Source organism: Ornithodoros turicata, chromosome 3 (assembly GCF_037126465.1).
Source record: "Ornithodoros turicata isolate Travis chromosome 3, ASM3712646v1, whole genome shotgun sequence".
NCBI classification, from domain to species: domain Eukaryota; kingdom Metazoa; phylum Arthropoda; class Arachnida; order Ixodida; family Argasidae; genus Ornithodoros; species Ornithodoros turicata.
This window is the reverse complement of record NC_088203.1, coordinates 9,508,376-9,527,091: the sequence shown is the minus strand read 5'-3', so window position 1 is coordinate 9,527,091 and position 18,716 is coordinate 9,508,376. Positions and strand designations below refer to the sequence as shown.

At 45.7% G+C, this 18,716-nt stretch overlaps 1 protein-coding gene across 1 annotated transcript in view; it reads right to left on the bottom strand.

The window, feature by feature from the left end:
• Nucleotides 1-2,811: 2,811 nt before the first annotated feature.
• LOC135388014 (uncharacterized) overlaps nucleotides 2,812-18,716 on the bottom strand; it is a 30,835-nt gene continuing 14,930 nt past the window's right edge. Inside the window, exons 2-9 of the mRNA XM_064617286.1 lie at nucleotides 13,058-13,195; nucleotides 12,465-12,649; nucleotides 12,166-12,391; nucleotides 10,440-10,826; nucleotides 7,515-7,647; nucleotides 7,299-7,429; nucleotides 5,646-5,832; nucleotides 2,812-4,471 (exon numbers count right to left, since the gene is read on the bottom strand). Coding sequence (XP_064473356.1) covers nucleotides 4,452-4,471; nucleotides 5,646-5,832; nucleotides 7,299-7,429; nucleotides 7,515-7,647; nucleotides 10,440-10,826; nucleotides 12,166-12,391; nucleotides 12,465-12,649; nucleotides 13,058-13,195 — 1,407 coding nt within the window. The 3' untranslated portion in view covers nucleotides 2,812-4,451. The remainder of the gene's footprint in view (nucleotides 4,472-5,645; nucleotides 5,833-7,298; nucleotides 7,430-7,514; nucleotides 7,648-10,439; nucleotides 10,827-12,165; nucleotides 12,392-12,464; nucleotides 12,650-13,057; nucleotides 13,196-18,716) is intronic.

Genomic DNA, 18,716 nt, shown 5'->3' with positions numbered 1-18,716 from the left:
AAGCAGCACACCCCATAGTGAGTGGGAAGCAGGGACTGATCGTTTGTGCGATAGTCACCCAGTCAAGCATGCCAAGCTGCTATGAAGTGGTGTATTACTCAACCCTGCCTCTGGCGCAGCCTCAAACCCATAGGCTAACGCTCTGTGGTGGACATGAGACCCCCCGTATACACCGCTTATAGCTAAAGACAGTTACTTAGTGGTGCTTTTAAATTTTAAATTTAAATGTTAAAAGGAGACTAGACAGTGACATAAGTTCAAGTTCTTAAGTGGAAGCTGCTATACCTGCATTCAACCCATGACCTACTAGATTATAACAACCATGTCGTAGGGCACCCCTGCTCAGCGCCGCATTTTTGGAAGGTAGCGGTGGCGCCACTCATCGTCCCAGTTATTGTTTCCTCAACTTCTACAATACTTTGTACTTCAGCTTACCTTAGTATTTCTGTACAAGCGGTGGATGTTCCACAGATGTTTCATTCCGAGCTTGATTATCATCATCATTCTACGCGTTTTCATAGGAGCTATTGCTGTCGTCTGCTACGGCAGTCGTACTACAGTGGCTAGTGGTAGTCGTACATACGCTTCTGCGCGTTCATGATTCAAATTTCCATCGTCCAATAGTGTTGCAGATCTCGCGTGCCGATGAGTAGCGGATCGTGCGGACAGGCTCCTCATAGGGGTTGCTGATTATGACATGGTCATTATAATCTACAGGTTTTCCCAGTGACTTTAATCCAAGCGCTATAGAAATTAATCCACGTGCCATGCAAACTTTATGGGGCATGGATTAATTTAGCTGGAACTTGGATTCAAATCGCCGGGAAAACCTGTAGTAGGTCGTGGTTCAACCTAGGAACTGCATGAAATGTAGTCCGTCAACCTCAACAGAGATACTCCGCCGGAGAAGTTATACTGCAGCGCCACCAGGGGAGCCCATGCAGGTCCCTGTACTTTCGGTGGCACTATCTTGTCACGGCATGATGTGATGTGATTAGCCGATTTAGCCAATATGCTCCGCAAGTCTGCGAGGTCAGTGCGCATGATGTCACGGTGACGTTTCTAGGACGCTCTTGATTGGCTGGAGGAACCATGTGCACGCTTCATAAGGTAAACAAAGGAACATTCGATGCACAGAATGCCTCCGGGAGCTCTGATTTTTGTGCTAGAGGTTCCACTTTTCGTTGGGGATGATCTTGGTTTATCGACAAAAGACGATATGTTCGCTGAAGTTTCAACTATTCGGCTCTTGTATAAGTTTGTTCTTGCGAGCATCCTGTAAACATTTTCCCCATTTTGTTCAAACTACGACTCGCGGAGTAGACAGCTGTCTAGGGTGAATTGCGTGTGTCCTCGTAGAAATGGCAAATGTAGTCACATGGCAGCTACAATGCTTTAAACTACTGCGAACGACAGGATGAAAACAACAGTTCCTCAGCACGTGTATGAACTTGCGTCCTACAATGTGAGGCGACAGGAGCCCGATACTGCGGCAGCGACAACCGAACGGACAATGATTGGGCTCGTTCCTGATGAAGTGCGAGGTTCCACCATTATTAGACATTAGAACTTCTATGCGACCACTCAAAACAACACATTAGACTGTGACCTGCCGCGGTGCTGTTCGTTTCCTCCAGAAAGGCAGAGCCTTGATAGTGCACCATGTTTGAACTGTTTCTGAAGCTACCATAAAACACAGCACAACACACAAGCACACAAACACCTCCCCAGCCGTAGAATGCCGTTTGAGCTTTCCAGTAGCAGTGACAGTTAATGGCTATCTCCCATCGTCGGCGCAGCCGTGCGCGCTTCATAAATAAAGCGACAACACATCCAATTGGGTTGAAGTAGAGTCGTAAATACAGACAGAAAAGGCCCAAAACGTACTTAACATAATATGCAGTTATAACATAATGCAGTTTCCTACTGTTTACCTTCCTGTGGTTCACACGTGGATTCGACAGGGGCCTTGGAAAATGGGAGTGCGGCATGCCGCCGCACGTTATTTAACACCCTCGCCCTCTGCTGCACAGAAACCTACTTGCAGAGCCTAAGGAAACAAGCACAGCATGGGGCATAAACATGCCATTCTTCATTTGAACACAACTATAGAGGAAACTCACAATCTTGAGAAAAGTAATTATGTGAAAACACCCAAGCAGCACAACATCTTGGCCGATATTGGCCATGCCAGGCCAATATTGGGCTGGTATCACCAATATTCACCCATTATTAATCACCTACACCCAATGTACATCTTTGCCCGATATTGGCCATGCTGGGCCAATATTGGTCCAAGATTGGTTCAGTATTGGGCTGGTATTGCCAATATTCACCCAATATTACTCATGTACACCCAATATACATCTTGGCCCAATATTGGCCATGCCGGGCCAATATTGGTCCACGGTTGGTTCAGTATTGGGCCAGACCCGCCAATATTAATCATCTACACCCAATATACATCTTGGCCCAATATTGGTTCAAGGTTGGTTCAATATTGGGCTGGTATCGCCAATATTCGCCCTATATTAATCTTCTACCGACGCCCAATATACATCTTGGCCCAATATTGCCCGAGGTTAGTTCAATATTGGGCCAGTATTGCTAATATTCATCCCATATTAATCTACCTATGCCCAATATACATCTTGGCTCAATACTGGCCATGCCGGGCCAATATTGGTTCAATATTGGGCCGGTATCGCCAATATTCCAATATTGGGCCAAGATGTGCTGCTTGGGAATGCACACTTTCCTTCTGAGTAAAGTCACCTTGTCTGCTGAAACACACACAAGTAAAGACAGCTCCACATCTGCAGTTCATTTTATTTGCAGGATAAACGAGTCTCAAACACCGGGTTTGTCACTTTGTTTTTCGTCCATGTCAAAAACTCCATTGCACGGAGAGTCGCCGGACAACTTGTAAGCACTGAGGAAGGGGGATGCACTGAGGTGGCGCTACTTAGGGACCACACTCTTAGTGCAGGACTAGACAATGTACAACTTTACAATTTTCCAGGCTGTACAACGCCAAGAACGCAATCGAGGAAGACTACAAAATCTGCTTCAGAAGTTGCACTGTGAAAGGGGTTTATCTAACTTGCAATGTGCGTGTTGCAGTGCGTTTTTCACCGAGAAGGCGCCCCAGAACGGCAGAGATATATTTTTAGAAAACGGTGCTTAGTTCTGGGTGCTTCGCCCCTAGTTAAGTATAAAGCGTACCTAAAGCCTATATTGGAAGCAGCTTGGGGGCAGCTTCTCCGCAGCCATAGCTTTGACCGGAAAGTTCTGATGTGTTGGTCAAATTTCTGCGCGATAGATGCGAACAACGAAACTAAGCCAGAAATTTTATTCAAAAACAGGTAAAGCAGTTATCGTTAATGGGCCATAGTAATGTTGATTTGGTGCTTCATGATGGGAAATATGCTGAATGTCACATTGATATGGAATATTATGTTAATTGAAATTAGTGAACTACTTGACAAATTTGAACAAAACTTTGCATTATTTAGAATGCAATGCATCTAGGCCAGGTAAAAAATTTGACAGAATAGTCAAAAATGGAACTCTAGCGCAGGTTTAATGGTGTCGCGCAGGCGTGTAACCTTGCACTACAAAAATACAGTAGCAAGGTGGCTGCCTACATGCAATCTCCACTCTATGGGCTTTTGAAGCCGCTGGCCTCATTTGATCATTTTGATCCTCCATCTGTCATTTACGGTCCAGCCATTCCTTTCACTTGCTTCGACTCTACTGAAACAGAAGGACCCATTTCGAGATAACGTTGCAACAAACAAAAATCTCCGCCGGAAATTATGAGAATGCAGTTCTTCCTTCAGGCGAACAGCATTTTACCCAACGTGCTGGGTCACTAAACCACCCGTTAACTGATTACATTCGCACGAATACTATTAATAACAAATAATAAATAGGTCAAGCTGCAGGTCATGCAGTCCGCAGGGTTGCCCACACAGAAAGTAATCGGGCGAGATGAGGTCACCTGGTTTGTGCCATCGTGCAAAGTGTGAACAAATGAGAGTATGTAAAGATTAAATGAGTCCAAACTTTGATTACATAACTTGATTGATGTGGCTGCTGGCCACTGAGGGCGAAAAAAAAAAAAAACCTGCAGCACACAATTCTTGTCCTGCGCAGTACCCTGCATCTGCATACTCATCCCTGCACACATATAACGAAAAGGCCCTCCTGTGAGTGTGCCAACACTTAGTTGATGCGGGAAACCTATTCCGGCAAAAATAAATATAATGCGCCCGATAATGCGTAAACAAAAATGAGCGCCACAAATCCAAGAGTTCTGTTTCAACCCCCCACTGTTGCTCGTAGAGAGAACAAATCGCAGCCAGGCTCATAGTCAGCTATGTTGCAGTTTCCCACGACTAGAGGTGATGGTACGGCTCAGTTGCATACGGAAGACTGGGAACGTTTGCCTACTCCATCATGGATAAATCTGCAAAGAAGGTGTTGCGAAGTCGCTGCATTATTATTACGCCACTGGCAACAATGTTACGGAAAAGAATAGTCATTGTCTCGCTAAATGTTCAAAGAGAATTGAATTGAATTGAATTGTTGAATTTTTATTAAAAAGCTACGAGAGCAGCACAGACGTCGTTTTTGCAGTTTAGTTATGCGGCCATATGGACACATTCTGAAAGAGAGCATGTTATACAAGATGACTAATTACCTAAAATTCATTAAGTAAGGTTTTAATTAGGTGGATTTTAGGCAAAAGCGAGGTAGCGGAACACGAGACAATCCCCGTTGGCAACAAGTTGGCGGGTAAAGTGATGGCCGACACAAGTTCACCGTATCGTAACCACAATGTAATGATCACTCATCTTAACATACGCAGACATTGGTGAAACTCTTCACTTCAGATTTACTCCCATTTAAACTTACCCACTAAGTAAAGCGACCATTATTCTTCCAACCCCCTAGGGGGTAAGAGACGACAGGTTGGGTGTAGATGGTGCTTCCAGTTAACAGATTCCACTCTTTTGTTTTGCGTACACCCTGTACCCCCTTTTCATTTTGCATTTTACGTACTACACAGCACACATGTCATATGCTTTGACCAGAATATATTATCTCATTATTTTCAGCTCTGTGATGACTCATTGTTGCACTGAGACCATGGTCCCACCGAGGCAGCTTGATAAGCAAAGCGTGCATGAGCAAGCCCTGCTTGAAACAAAATTACGACCAAATTACGACCTTGTTTGCCAACACGTTAAGCAGTTCCACTGAAACATGCGATCTGGTACACGGCCATGCGGAGGTTGAAAATGCTCTGCTGTTTAGCAGAATCCGTTTTCCATTCAGGGCTCATTGCCTAACGGCGACAAAACGAAGTCCCGCAAGCAGGCAAGCGGGACTGCGGGACCCTACCCACTTATAGATCGGGGTGTCTGACTATATTTTCTTTCATCATAAGAAGCTTCACACACAATGTGAGGTGGTTGCCCTGCCACAGCCCCTGAGGACGTGGCTAAATTAGTACAGTACGGCAGGAGTTTGTTAATGCCAACAGTGTAGTAAATTTCTGTTGCCCGCCACACCTCCGCAAAGCGCAAATTAAAAACAACGTTGATGGCTTTACGTCATTGGCCTGATAGGTGGCTTACCTGTCTGCGTGGCGCTCTCTGCCAAAGGCGGCCTACAGAAAGCCTCGCTGGGCGACGTTGCCCTGCTACCGTGGCAACCACACGTCGAGCACTCGGTGGCTCGGTATTGCACTAGCTTCTGCGGTGCCGGGTTCTTCCGGCCGGCCTTGCCTGTCCGGATGACGGGTGCGCTTTCCTGGCCTAGTTGCTGACAACGAACATAAACAATACCAACTATATACAAGTGTGGAAGCGGTCGTGGGCAAGTTACGTTTTAAAGGTGACAGAGTTAAAGCAAGTTTGTAAAACACGGTAAACGAGCTACGGTTACTATTTCGAATGTCACAGGATTGGTCACTCCACAGCAATTTTTCTAAACGTAACCAGTTACAGCTATATTTACCACGTTAAATTAACTTAGTTACTTTAGAGTTGCTTTTTTAAGAAATGAAATTTGAGTATACAGGGTGTCCCGTCCCACGTAACAATCACCATGCATTAATAAAAAAAAACTAAGCCATCTTTGTGGATGAAACCGAGTGCACATTAGAAGTTGCCGAAGCTGATAGCCAGTATTTATTTATTTTTTTTTGTTACACAAAATAGCTCATTAATTAACTCTTTAATTAGTGATTTGAGAGTTGAAGTGTCAATGAACAGGTTGTAGGGTAAGTTGAGACATTTTCGAATAAGGTGTCCTCAATGCAACGGGTTTCTCTTTTCCTGCCAAAAGAAAGAAAGCCCATGAAGTTTAAAAGAGTACCACGTGACTGCCTGCTTGCGCGTTTATCGCACGTCACTCTTGGTACGTCCCTCAAGTTCTGGCCATGGCAATGTTTATAATGAGGCTAGCATGGACAACAAACCCTGTCTAGCAGAGCATGTAGAGATAAGGTGGATATCTTTCTTCTAGCAAACTGAGGGCGTTCCAACAGCAACGTGTGCAAGACACGCGAGCAAGCAGTCACGTGGTACTCTTTCATGTTTTGTGGGCTTCCTTTCATGGCAGGGAAAAAGAAGCGTTTTAATGTCTCAACCTACTTAACGACCTGTCCATTGACACTTTGGCCCTCAAGTCACTGTTTACAAAGTTCGTTAATTTTAACTAATGAGCTAATTTGCATAAAACACAAATACTAACTATCAGCCTCAAGTACTCTTAACAGCATGCAGCCTGTTTCTTTTTAAGGCTAATTGGGGCATCCTGTATGAAACTCTCAAGATCCTTATTTTGCTACACTTAAGGAGTAGTTGTTCTATTGAAGTTATCATCAGTATGCTCTCTTCAGTCCAAACACATCCTTCCCACACAAAAAAGTTATTTAACAGGAGCGCTGGAACAAACGCCCATATCTAACCTGACAAACATCTTCCCAACGAGAAAGCCGTTCAGAGCATGCGGCGTGTTGCAAAAATATGGCACTGCCCCAGTAACTTAATTATGGTTACATTTATCACTTACTTTCACCAAAAATGACACCAGCAGCTAAAATCTGGTTAAAGTACTTTAACCAGATGCAGTCTAATTACTTTCCCAGGAATAGTATAGCTCATTACTGTAATTAGTTACTGAAAAAGTATCTAATTACAGTTACAAATTACTCAGTTACTACCCAAGACTGTTTGCAACTTTGTACCGCTCTAATCAAATTATATATTAACCGTATAAAATACCTCATTGCACGTATCTGCTTCCAATGGGCTATGGGTTACAGCGAGCATTTGCTTGAGTAGTTTTTCTCCAGATGTGCCATTGCATTCTGGAGACGCCAGCGACACGGCTGGGCCGGGTGAACTTGCTGGACCTGAGACGTCGAAAAGAAACAGAACCCATGAAACATACCGCTGATACCACACTAGAGTAGTACACGTAAAGGTAAGCATTCTTACGTGTCGGTACAGGAGGCCAAGCAGCGGAGTCGTTGCATAGTCGCTCGTACTGCTGTAAGCAGTCGTAAGAGCAGAAGCTCCTCAAAGTGTTATCCGCAGCGACGAGATGATGACTGGACATTTCTTGTCTCTGCTGCATTTGAAGCGAAGTTTTTGATCGACTGACATTCGGTGTACACAAAGCGAGAATATATCAAGTTCTAGCAAGCACTCTCGGTCTGCTCGGTCTGCGCTGCCTGCTATGGAGACTCTTTCAGATCTTCATAGCTTCTTATGGCATGTATAAAGGCAGTTTTTCTTTGGCAGCACCGTTATTCGGTACGTAAGGTAGAGTTTCTCTCAGTGTAAAAGATTATGCTTTTACCAATTCTGATTCATCTATTTAGTACGCAGGGCGATTCGTATTTCCTGAGTGGTATAAAAATATATGTAGTGTTTAGGAAGTTCCACGGAGCTGTGCTCTCCTGCCATCATAGGGTGTTCCAGCCTTCTCAACCATACAAGACCTCGGTTTACGAATCCCTCGAAGTATGAACAATTTCAGAGAAATTTTGGCTGTTCACATATCGAGGGTTGGCTCTACATATAAATAAACATATTCAACAACAACCTGCACATGTGATCTTGCAAGTGCTTTTCACAGACCATAATATAGCACCATACCTTTGGGACATACAGCATTTAAATCATCATCATTAAGGCCCCGGGTTTTCCGCGATTCCGCGAAATTTCACGGAGTCCGGAATCCATCGCGGAATCCCTTATTTTGCTCGAAATTTCGCGGAAATCCGATTGGGTCGAAGGACGCGATTGGCGCAATGTGGAGAGTTACTACGACGTGCAGCGTCGCAGGAGAAGTACAGGGTGTGTGCAGAAAAACATGACCCGCATTTTTACATGTAACTCGTTGTCTACTTAGCCGAGGAACTTCCGGTGGCGCACGACGGCGTATTTATGCGTGCGAAAGCTACAAAAAAATCCTGGAAGCCATACTCAATGTAAAAAAATAAACAAAGCGCTAAAACATGGGCTTCCATGCATTAGAATAGGGCGGTCATGACACTGCATGGTAGTGTATCTCGGTCTCATAAGAGTTATGTGCAGGCCCCGCTAGGGGCACTGCCGATGAGCATCCATGTGGGACATCGTTTCGATTTATGCACCGATAGCTCCCCTAGCGGTACTTGAACACAACTCTCCTACGTGCACCATGTTGCCCTTTCACATACACCCTGTTGCCCACCATGTTGCCCTATTCTGATGCACGGAAGCCGACGTTTTCGTTGTTCCGTTTATTTTTTAAGCTGGGTATGGCTTCCACAATTTTTCTACAGATTTCGCACGCATAAATGCGCCATCGTGCGCCACCGGAAGTTCGTTAGTTAGGTAGGCAACAAGCTATGTGCCTAAATGCGGGTCATGTTTTTCTGCACACACCCTGTACTGCACGCGAAATCGCGTCAGATAAGAGCGCACGCTCCCAACTGCTCCAAGGTACACGCAGTGGGTACTGCGGACCCTTCGACATATTTACTCGCGTATTTTCCGCCATCGCATATTTTTTAATTTAGCACTAAAAATGACAAGAAAACAAAAAAATCGCGTAATTTGCGCACCCGTGTTTTCATGCGCGGATATCTGGCACGCGCGTCTCAGCGACCGTGGCGATTGCTTTTCGCGGCGCAGTCAGTGCTACCGAAGTTATATTGCGGTGCTTTGGGTTGATTTGCGCGCACTTTCGAGTGTTGGTCCACTGACGCGATGGATGATACTGTCACTCAAACTACAAAACGCGGAAAGAAACGCAAGACAAACCTTACAGCACAGCATGACAAAGTTTGCCAACATAGCGTGCTTTCAGTTGTCAAGTGCGGACATAGCGGCGTCTTCCAGCAGCGTCTCACCGGTATGGGCCTGTTGCTCTGGGCCAGGTGGCGCGAGTGAGCAGCAACATCAGCGCCCCAAATCATGCAACACTCCCCAGTTTAGCAGACGACGCGGCACTTTCAAGTACACGGTTTCGAGTAGTTCGCGCTTTTCAAGAAGCACCGTTTTTTTCTGTTGATTTCCTACAGGTTTTGTAGCTTCCTTGGCACCATACCGTTTGACACACCATGCAAAACTCGCTGATGGAACTCCTTACTGTTGTGAACCGCGGCCGTTTGGGCCCGAAATGGCGCTGTGCAAACTTCACTGCAACAGCCCTATATGAGCAGTAATGGGCTGCCGTTTCGCCTCCCTACCGTCGGCGGTTGCGCGGTATTTGGGTGCTTCTTTCACGCTTGCGCAATGCAGTGAGAACGTCAATATCGGCTCTACCGAGAGCCTATATGACCCGCATACTAAAATGTTGAAATTTTTCGTCGTTTGAATATTGTAACGTTCCCGCGCAATTTGCGCACCCCCCGCAAACCCCGACTTTTTAGGGAGAAAAAGCGCGCAAATTATGCGAATAAATACAATAATTGGGTTTTGGAACGGAATTAGGGTGCTTGCTCCGAGTTTAGCGTTTATTCCGATCAAGTATTTGTCAATTCCTATAAAATTTGCAGATGCATAAAATTTTTTTCAGCAGGTATAAAATGATTGTGGCCGACAACGGCATTCGCTGTCAGAGGAGAACGCAAGATAGCATGTAACGCTGAAGTTTATAAAATATTTTTTTGTACCCACATTTCCCAAGAAAATAGTGTTTCCCGCTTCAAGCAGCCGTTGACTCCTTGCCGCGGAAAATCGTGGAATTTACAAGTGGGTGCCGCAGATTTTTTATTTTGCCGCAGCAGGAAACCAGGGGCCTTAATCATCATCAGCTAACCTCAAGAACGCAACAACTTACAGCCAGCACAATGTTCTTGTGTTGTGGCATAATTGTTTAACCTGCAGGGCATTGTACGTATGCAATGATGTTCATTCAACGATCCTCACCTTGCAAAAATCACACAGCTTGTCGGGCATCCCATTCTCCTCCTTCTCATCCTCTTCTCCCATCTCCTCGCCGGCGCCATTGGACGATGCTCCAGGCGACGCCGTCCTCCCATCCAACGTCGACACAGACGTCTTGTCAGCATGTGACGTTGCCTCTTCCCAATGTGTGAGGCAAAGCGTCGAGCAAAACTTGAGGTGTCCCTTCTCGAGAGGCTGCTGGCCAAACATGGCCCTGCCACAGTAATTGCACGACAGGGACTGGCTGTGAGCGGGAATGGGCTCATGGACGCTGGAAGCCTGGACGCGGGTCGCCCACCGGTGGTAGCATGGTAGGGTGCAGAACGGACTTGGGCAGCCCCGGGATATCACCACCTGCACTGTAGCCGGCTGCAAGACAGCAGTAGCCCACTAGAATTAATTTCTGTGCATATAGTGGAATTCGTTTGTTGAGATCTTCACTATAACGACAACCCCGATATTACGATCTGCATTATAACGACAACCCCAATATTACGATCCCCATTATAACGACAACCCCGATATTACGGTCCTCATTATACAGACTACCCGGATATTACGATCCCCGTTATAACGACAACCCCGGTATTACGATCCTCGTTATAACGACAGCCTCGATATTACGACCCTTGCTATAACGACAACCCCGCAGAGCGCGTGAGAAGTTTCGCGGGTTGATCCCACTCCGCTTTGCCCTTTCGCGCGGAAGTTTTTCAACGTCTTTCAAAGGAAAGACACATGCAATTTACGCTATCATCGATCCTAAGTGGCCTCGACGTGGGTTATCTTGCCGTTGGACAAGCCTAAGTGGAATGCAACATGAAGTTAGGTCAATTGAGAGTTAGATTAAATATGTATATGGTCCTCCATACATCAAGCTCGGATGTTCAGTGGCATTCCACTACAAGCGTATGGCTGCAAATCCATTCACGTGTTCAGGAATAGCAAGTGCGCGAACGCTCGCATAGTATACGATACTTCGGTATAAGGATTTGATTTCGCGTCTCCGTCAATATCATTATAGACGGGCTCGACTGTATAGCCGATGAAGGACATAGAACAGAAGGAATGCTCCACAAGAACTTGGCAAAAAAATGCGCTTTGCGCGATGTATACATTGACTGACGGGACATTGTAACCGTGACGGGTAACCCTGACAAAAAAAGGGGGGGGGGACAGAATACTGCCATTCTAATGGCGAATTCGGGTGGTCATTTCGGAGCAACTTTTTTTGCCAGATCTCGAGCAGTCATGTTCGCTTGGTCAAAATGAAGCAAATCTCGCATGTTCGCATGGCGCTTTCAGCAGATTGCTCAACTGTATCCGGTGTCGTCACATCCCCAATGCAACGGTGGCGAGTGCCCTCATTGGCCCGCATGTTGAAATCACGCGGTTTAGCAGACGACAGAACTCGAAGAGTTGCGACCGCGACGCCCCTAGCGTGATCCAAGTACCTAAAACTGCTAGATTCCTAGCAATCATGTTCGGGTGGCAACGGTCACGTGATCCAGCTCGGTCGCCGACCTAGCAATTTCCGAGCGCTCGCTCGTTTTGCTACGAAATGACCACCCGAATTCGCTATAAATGCGTGCAAGCTCCGCAGCTGCAAGTGCAGGAGTGCATGTGCCTGGAATGAGGCTCACGTCTGTAACTCAAATAAGATCCCATTATTTTCTTCGCCATATCCGCGACAACATATAACACTGACCGCTCCGCAGTTGAGACACGTGCCGGTGGCTCCACCGGTGACGGCGATCGGCCCGCAGTCGGCCCGCAGTTCCGTGCCCAGTGCCGTTGCAGCTGGCAGACCAGACATGAAGTGGTGGAGACCCGTCGTCTGCAATTGATGTCCCGCATCCGTCCCGCTGTGGCCCAGCTTTTGACTCAGAAGCAACCCGTTCTGTAGCCACGTTTCACTGGTGCCGTTTTGCATCCTGCGACAAAGCACGCAACGAAAAAAAAAGTATTGTCATATATTGAGTAGCACGTGGCTTCCGAATAGGGTACCTGTTTGGTTCAGGAAGGACGGCCAAGTCTTTGGCCGTGCTTTGGGCACTAGCGATGGCCCACGCTCTGGCGTTGCTATAGACTCGGCTGAGGCCCGCGCATTTGGAGATGGTCGCCATCATCTTGGAGAGGAGGGTCTTGCCCAGCGGCGCGTTGAAGTACCACACAAGGTCTTGACTCGCCACCTGACAGACGTAAATGTTACCATACTAGTCGCTGCAACACCGTCCTACTCAGTGGCAGATCCAGGGGGCCTCCGGGGATTGCCCCTCCCCAAACGCCAGTTTATACATTGGATTTCCCTCTCTCCCCTCCCCCACTACGCGTTTCAATAAAGCAACCCCCCCTCCCCCAAACAGAGGGCCTGGATCCGCCCCTAGCTGGTTCTACTGCACTGTCAACGATACACCACTCCCCGTGACACTCTCAGTCGAAGCGATCTGGGATGTACAGGCGGCCCAATGCCGAAAGGTGCAGTCATGTTGGGACATCCTGTATAGCACCATGCATTAACAAACACCATACTCAGTTGACGCCTTCGTCTTTGACATCCCATGGCTTACTATAATTATATTTGAGGGTCCTATCCGTACCTGGTCCTTGGGTCTTTGGAAGAGGGCCCTGCAGGCCGGGTTGAGCCTAGCGGCGTAGGCTTCGAAGTTCCGCACGGGACACAAGGGATCGCCGGGCCTTTCCGTCATGATACACACGGATGTCCCGTCCTCGTTCGTCTGAAAACAATGGGCTCAGAATAAGACACTTTTCTTACGTGCACTCCTCATGTTATGACTGATTCGGCGCGAGAAAGTGATCGGGGCCAGGCAATACCCAGTCCGTCCTCCACGACTGTCCTCGACGTCAGGAGACGTGTACCAGGACCATGTATAGACACTTTTACTGCACGTCGTTCTAGTACGTCACGGTGGCGGACGTCGTAGCGGTTCTCCTCACCCCCTCACCTTGCGTGCGCAAGTATCCAGGCTTCCTTGACCAGTCTTTTGGAGCAACTTAGTTACATGTAATCACTTTTACTTATCAGTAATTGTATTGTACTACCTCTTTCTCATCACAGTAGCACCAGCAATGGAGCACAGAGCATCGCCCCCGGCGATGAAACTCCGTAATAATAATCACAAAATAAAGTTGTTTTCTCAGGGAGAAATTTTCATGGTGCATACCAGTCGGCGACAGGCAGTGAGCAAAGATTATTGACTGATTACTGATGATTGATCAATATACGACCTGCGCCCCTACGTCACTGATTACGTAACGATGCCGCGGAAAGCATGCTGGTGAGCACTATCAGCCGACGCGTTTTTCCCGCTTCTTGCTCACCACAGCGAAATATAACCTCGAACCAGTCTTCTTGTGACGTCACATGCTTGTAAACAGAGGGTCGTCTATGGGACCAATCAGGAGTAGTCAGTACCAGCGTGATGACGAAAGAAGTAAATGACGCTTGTATTTAAGAAGCTGTTCTCTACATGATTAAACTTCAGTTGAGTCTGCAGTTGTCCTGTCTTTTTTTTTTTTTCTGTGTCCTTGTCTGCTTGATTTCGTCATCATGAGCTGATGATTGATTGATTGATTGATTGAAATTATATAGATAAACAGGGAATTCCGAAGTCACTAATTAGACAGCAACTATATAGTTTAAGCTACTTTTGAATTTCCTGTTTGGCTGTTTAATTTGAGAAACCTGTCGCATCTTTGTTCGCAATACCTGCCGCCGACTCGTACGCACTATCAAAACTGCTCCCTGATGAGAAAGAGTTATTACTTACAATACAATTACTGGTCAGTATAAGTGATTACTCGTAACTAACGTACTTCCCAAGACTGCCCTATAGACCATAGACTTGTACCGATGAGTTCATTTCTTTGATTTTTTACATATTAGTCCCGTGCGACTAGATTTTCCTAGCACGTTCAACTTCTGCAGTATGCATTTTAGTCGAGAAAATAAATAGGCATTTATTGACTTATTGTTTTCTGCCTGCCTATATACTTCATCTCCGCATTCTCGCGAGTGATATACGCATCCCAAACTCTCGTCTGATAAAAAATAAAATAAAAAATAAAAAGAAAAACGTGAAGAAAGAAAAATGGCTTATTTCACGCGAAGCACGTAACATTCAACGGGGCACGTACAACCCTTTCTCCGGAGTAAAACCCCCCCAAGGAGTTGGTTGACCGACTCGGAACACGTCATGGTCTACAAAACGCGCACTATAAAACCAGATTGGCCAATACGATAGTCAATATCGGCTTTTATTCAACGCCAGAAGAAAGCCTATCCTTATAAGCGTTCAAAGTGGGTCATCAATGCGTGCAATCAACAGTGGCGGTAAAACCGCTTTGCCAATGCACAAACTGTTCCCCCCTCTCCTCTCCCCCCTTTAATAATGTGTCATTAGACCGCAAAGGAGGTGGTAGTGGTGAAAGTCATTCGGAGAATCAGAAAAACGGAATAAACATCGAGGTCGCCTTTTCCACTCGCCCTGTCCTCCTATAATGTACTATATGTGCCAGATGTTTGCGGAAGACGAGAAAGACGGCGGATTATTCCGGTTACAACGATGCGTCGGAAAAAAACGGATTAATTATGCGGAAATTTCGTCGTAACTGGCAGCGGGAAAGTATTAATCACCCTTGCCAAAAGTTGCGCCTTAACAGATTACTATACAGTCAAACTCCTTTATAGCGAACACCTTTTTAACGAAAATACCACTACAGCAAATTTTTTTTGCGATACCGCTGGAGCCCTATAGGTCCAATAATGGACATCCTTTTTAACGAAAATACCTTTACTGCGAATTTTTTTTTTTTTTTGCTGTACCCTGAGTTTCGTTGTAAAGGAGTTTGACTGTATTAATAACTAATTGATTAGTGATTACCAAAAAATTCGTAACAGATTCCGACCTCTACCGAAGAAACGTCATCGTGACGTAACGACGTTGGTAGGTATATCGAAGCAGAAACAACGCGGATGGAGAGCATCGCCGTTTCACAGAGCCGTATTCCTTCACGAAGGTCACGGGTGGCTTCTTTGTACTAATGGTACACACAAATGAGGTCACGTTTTTTTTTTTTTTTTTGTCGATTTCGTGTCTTCATTCGCGTTCCCAGTCCACCGCGGAAAGAAAAGGAGGCTTCACCGCAAGTGTTGCATCGTCTGAAAGTCAATGTCGTAATCCTGGGCAGAATGTGGTCTGTTATTGCGACTTAGGTCGCGCTTGCTAGAAACAAGGGAAAGGGTGCAGGCTGGCTGGTATAGATCCATGAAGGAGACCGAGAGACACGGACACGGAAGACAACACATTGGTATTGGTTGGTATTGGTTCTGAGAACATACGTGTGTTGTCCCCCTTTTGTGTCCGTGTCTCTCGGTCTTCTTCATGGTTGTATAGAGACATCACGTGCACTCCGAGAGAAACTCGTGCCCTTCATGCTCCTGAGGATTGGAAGAGCCCGGTAGCCATCTTTAGAAAGGACTTGCGAAACGATAGGGCATACAACAATAATATGTAAGGAATTATACATAAAAATCTTACAATATGAGAAGCCATATTTAAACGTGGCTTTCTTGTGACTAGACTCTCGCCCCCCCTCTCTCTCACACAAAATTGCTTGGTCCCTGGCCCAATCCAGCCCACCAACGCTGTACCCTCAAAGCTCTCTTCACCTTTCTAGGTGCCATAGGACTTGGATCCTTATTGTGAAGGGGCTCATTATTTCATTCCCCGCATCACCACCAGCAATGGGGTAGAGTATCGCCCCCTGGCGATGAAACTCCCCATTCATCATCTTGTAATAAAGTTGTTGTTTGTGACTTATTGGTTTATATAGTAGTTCCAGTCTACCGAGTTGTCGGCGCTGTTGTACCATCTGACGTCATTGGTTTGTAAACAGGGAGAGGTCTGCACGGTAGATGACAGAAAGAAAAGTTTGATATATATACCAGCTATGACGTCACTGTTACACTCTCTTGCGTTTACTCCATAAAGTACAAAATCATGCTAGGTGTCAGTTAAGTATTTTGCATGTGCTCAGGAACCATGCGGTATCAGGAACGTGTTTTTCTTTCTTGTTATGGTCGCCACGTAATGCGCGAGACCGGATGTTACGTCAGAGGTCAGAACTGACGTCATGACGTCTACGTGACGACTACATGACGTCCGCACACTCGAAAACGAAACTGGACTTCAGAAAAAGACAACGTAAGGTATTTGTTGTGTGATATGTAACATAAGATGCATGATGCGTTTTTTAAAAAAAAAGGAAAGGAAAGAAATATTTAGTTTCGATTCTAACCCCGATAGGAAAAGCTTGAGATCCAGAGACACACAGAGACGGAAGAATACTATTTTGAAATTCCCGTAACAGAAGTTTATATACCAGTTTAGTACTTAGCAAGTAATAAAAATAACAAATGACGGCATGCGTCTTTGGGCGGTAAATTTTTGACGAAACTCTTTTGAAATGCCATTACATTTTTGTTGAAATTGCTTCGTCTCTTTTTATTATTATTATTTTCTTTTTCACTGTGGCTACATAATTTCAGAGTACCGCAAACAGTGTGGCGATCACGTGACCCTATAAAGCCACGGACGGACAAGCATATTATAGCGACGTCACATCGCGTGTAAGCATTATGCAAGAGAGAACATCCCACAGTTCGCTCGCAGAAAGATCAGATGAAATACTTGAATCGCTGTGCAAATCACAGACCAGCAAATTCACTCATAAATACCATCATGGACATCATTCACCATCACCACCTCATGAAGAATGATGTGTTGTTGAGCGATGGGCTTTGATGCGATGTCATGCTGAAGTTGATGTTGAATGACGGCCTGTGATGCGGTACTGATGCCCAATAATGAATAAGACGATCAAGTCGTATTACCCCTTTTTGGAGCTGACGCTTTAGAAAACAACGGACCCAGTAAACCATATATATCCCAGGTACATCCTGGCGATATCGCAAATTGGATGTTAGGATATCCATGGGAGCTTCACAGAGAGCCCGTTTACGTAGAAAGTACATCCATGCGACTGCCAAATTCCTACTGTTTTCACATCCCAGAACCGTCGCATAGACATCTATTTTGGATATTTGGATGTTCAGGGGATATTTTAAAATTTATGCTATTTTTGCGTTGAATCAATTTCAAATTGATAGTTGATTGATTGATTGATTGCTGTAGCAAGATGCTGCACACAGTAATTAAACAAAAAGGCATCTACCTTTGGTAGCACACCCCGCTTGTGGAGGGGTGCACTGTGACCTTTCGGCCACAATCCAAGATCAATGCAGACCACAGGTTAACAAATGTGCTCCCTTTTTGGCCCCTCCACCGCGTACGCGGATTTCAAGAGATACCAGAGCGAGCATATACTGAAATACAAACTGTTGGAGTACGTCCGTCAAGTGTAGCGTGGCGTATCACATTTGCAACGGTGACAACGTCTTTACAGTTAATTTGTGAGTCTGCAAACCATGTCAGCTTATACCTGCGAACGTTCCTGACACCCCATCCTAGCAGCTATCGTGTTTTTAACTCAAGCTACCGCCTATAGTGTGATTACTTGGTAAATAACGTAATAAACCCCAAAATTTTCCCCGTTTGCTTACGTCATGCCACTAACGGTCACGTGTCGTAGATGTCTCCGAAAAATAACGCGCGATTGCTCTATTCTTTTTACATCTACCAGATGTCCCAGGGATATACAAAGTAAGACACTTTTCGAAGTCACATTGTGGACGTACAGGTAACATCGCATAGACGTGGTGGATATGTGCGACGTGTGCGACCTTTGTGGGACGTACCTAGGATATTTCTGGTTTACTGGGGAGATTTGTTATGTATTGTTTTAACATCTTTGAAGCATCGAACATTACGTGTACAGACAAGAAGTACGGTGTGAAGTAAGAAAAAGAGTATTTTGAAGTCTAGGTCCGGTTCCTCCTTGTTGTGGCAATCGGCATGTCATCCCAGGTGAAAAAATATCCGCAATTCCAAATCGTTTACGAAACAACTTCCACTTTAAACCATTTACGTATACAAAGTGGTTTCAAGTAGGAATTGTTTCATAAACCACTTGTAACTGCAAACATTTATCACCTGGGATGCCATTACGGGCCATTACGAGACAAGTCCGCGTCCCCGCCGTTACTAAATCTTTGCGAGATACGCAGCACGACAGACCTAGCATGCACTTACGTTTCACAAAGCCTTCGCGAGAAGG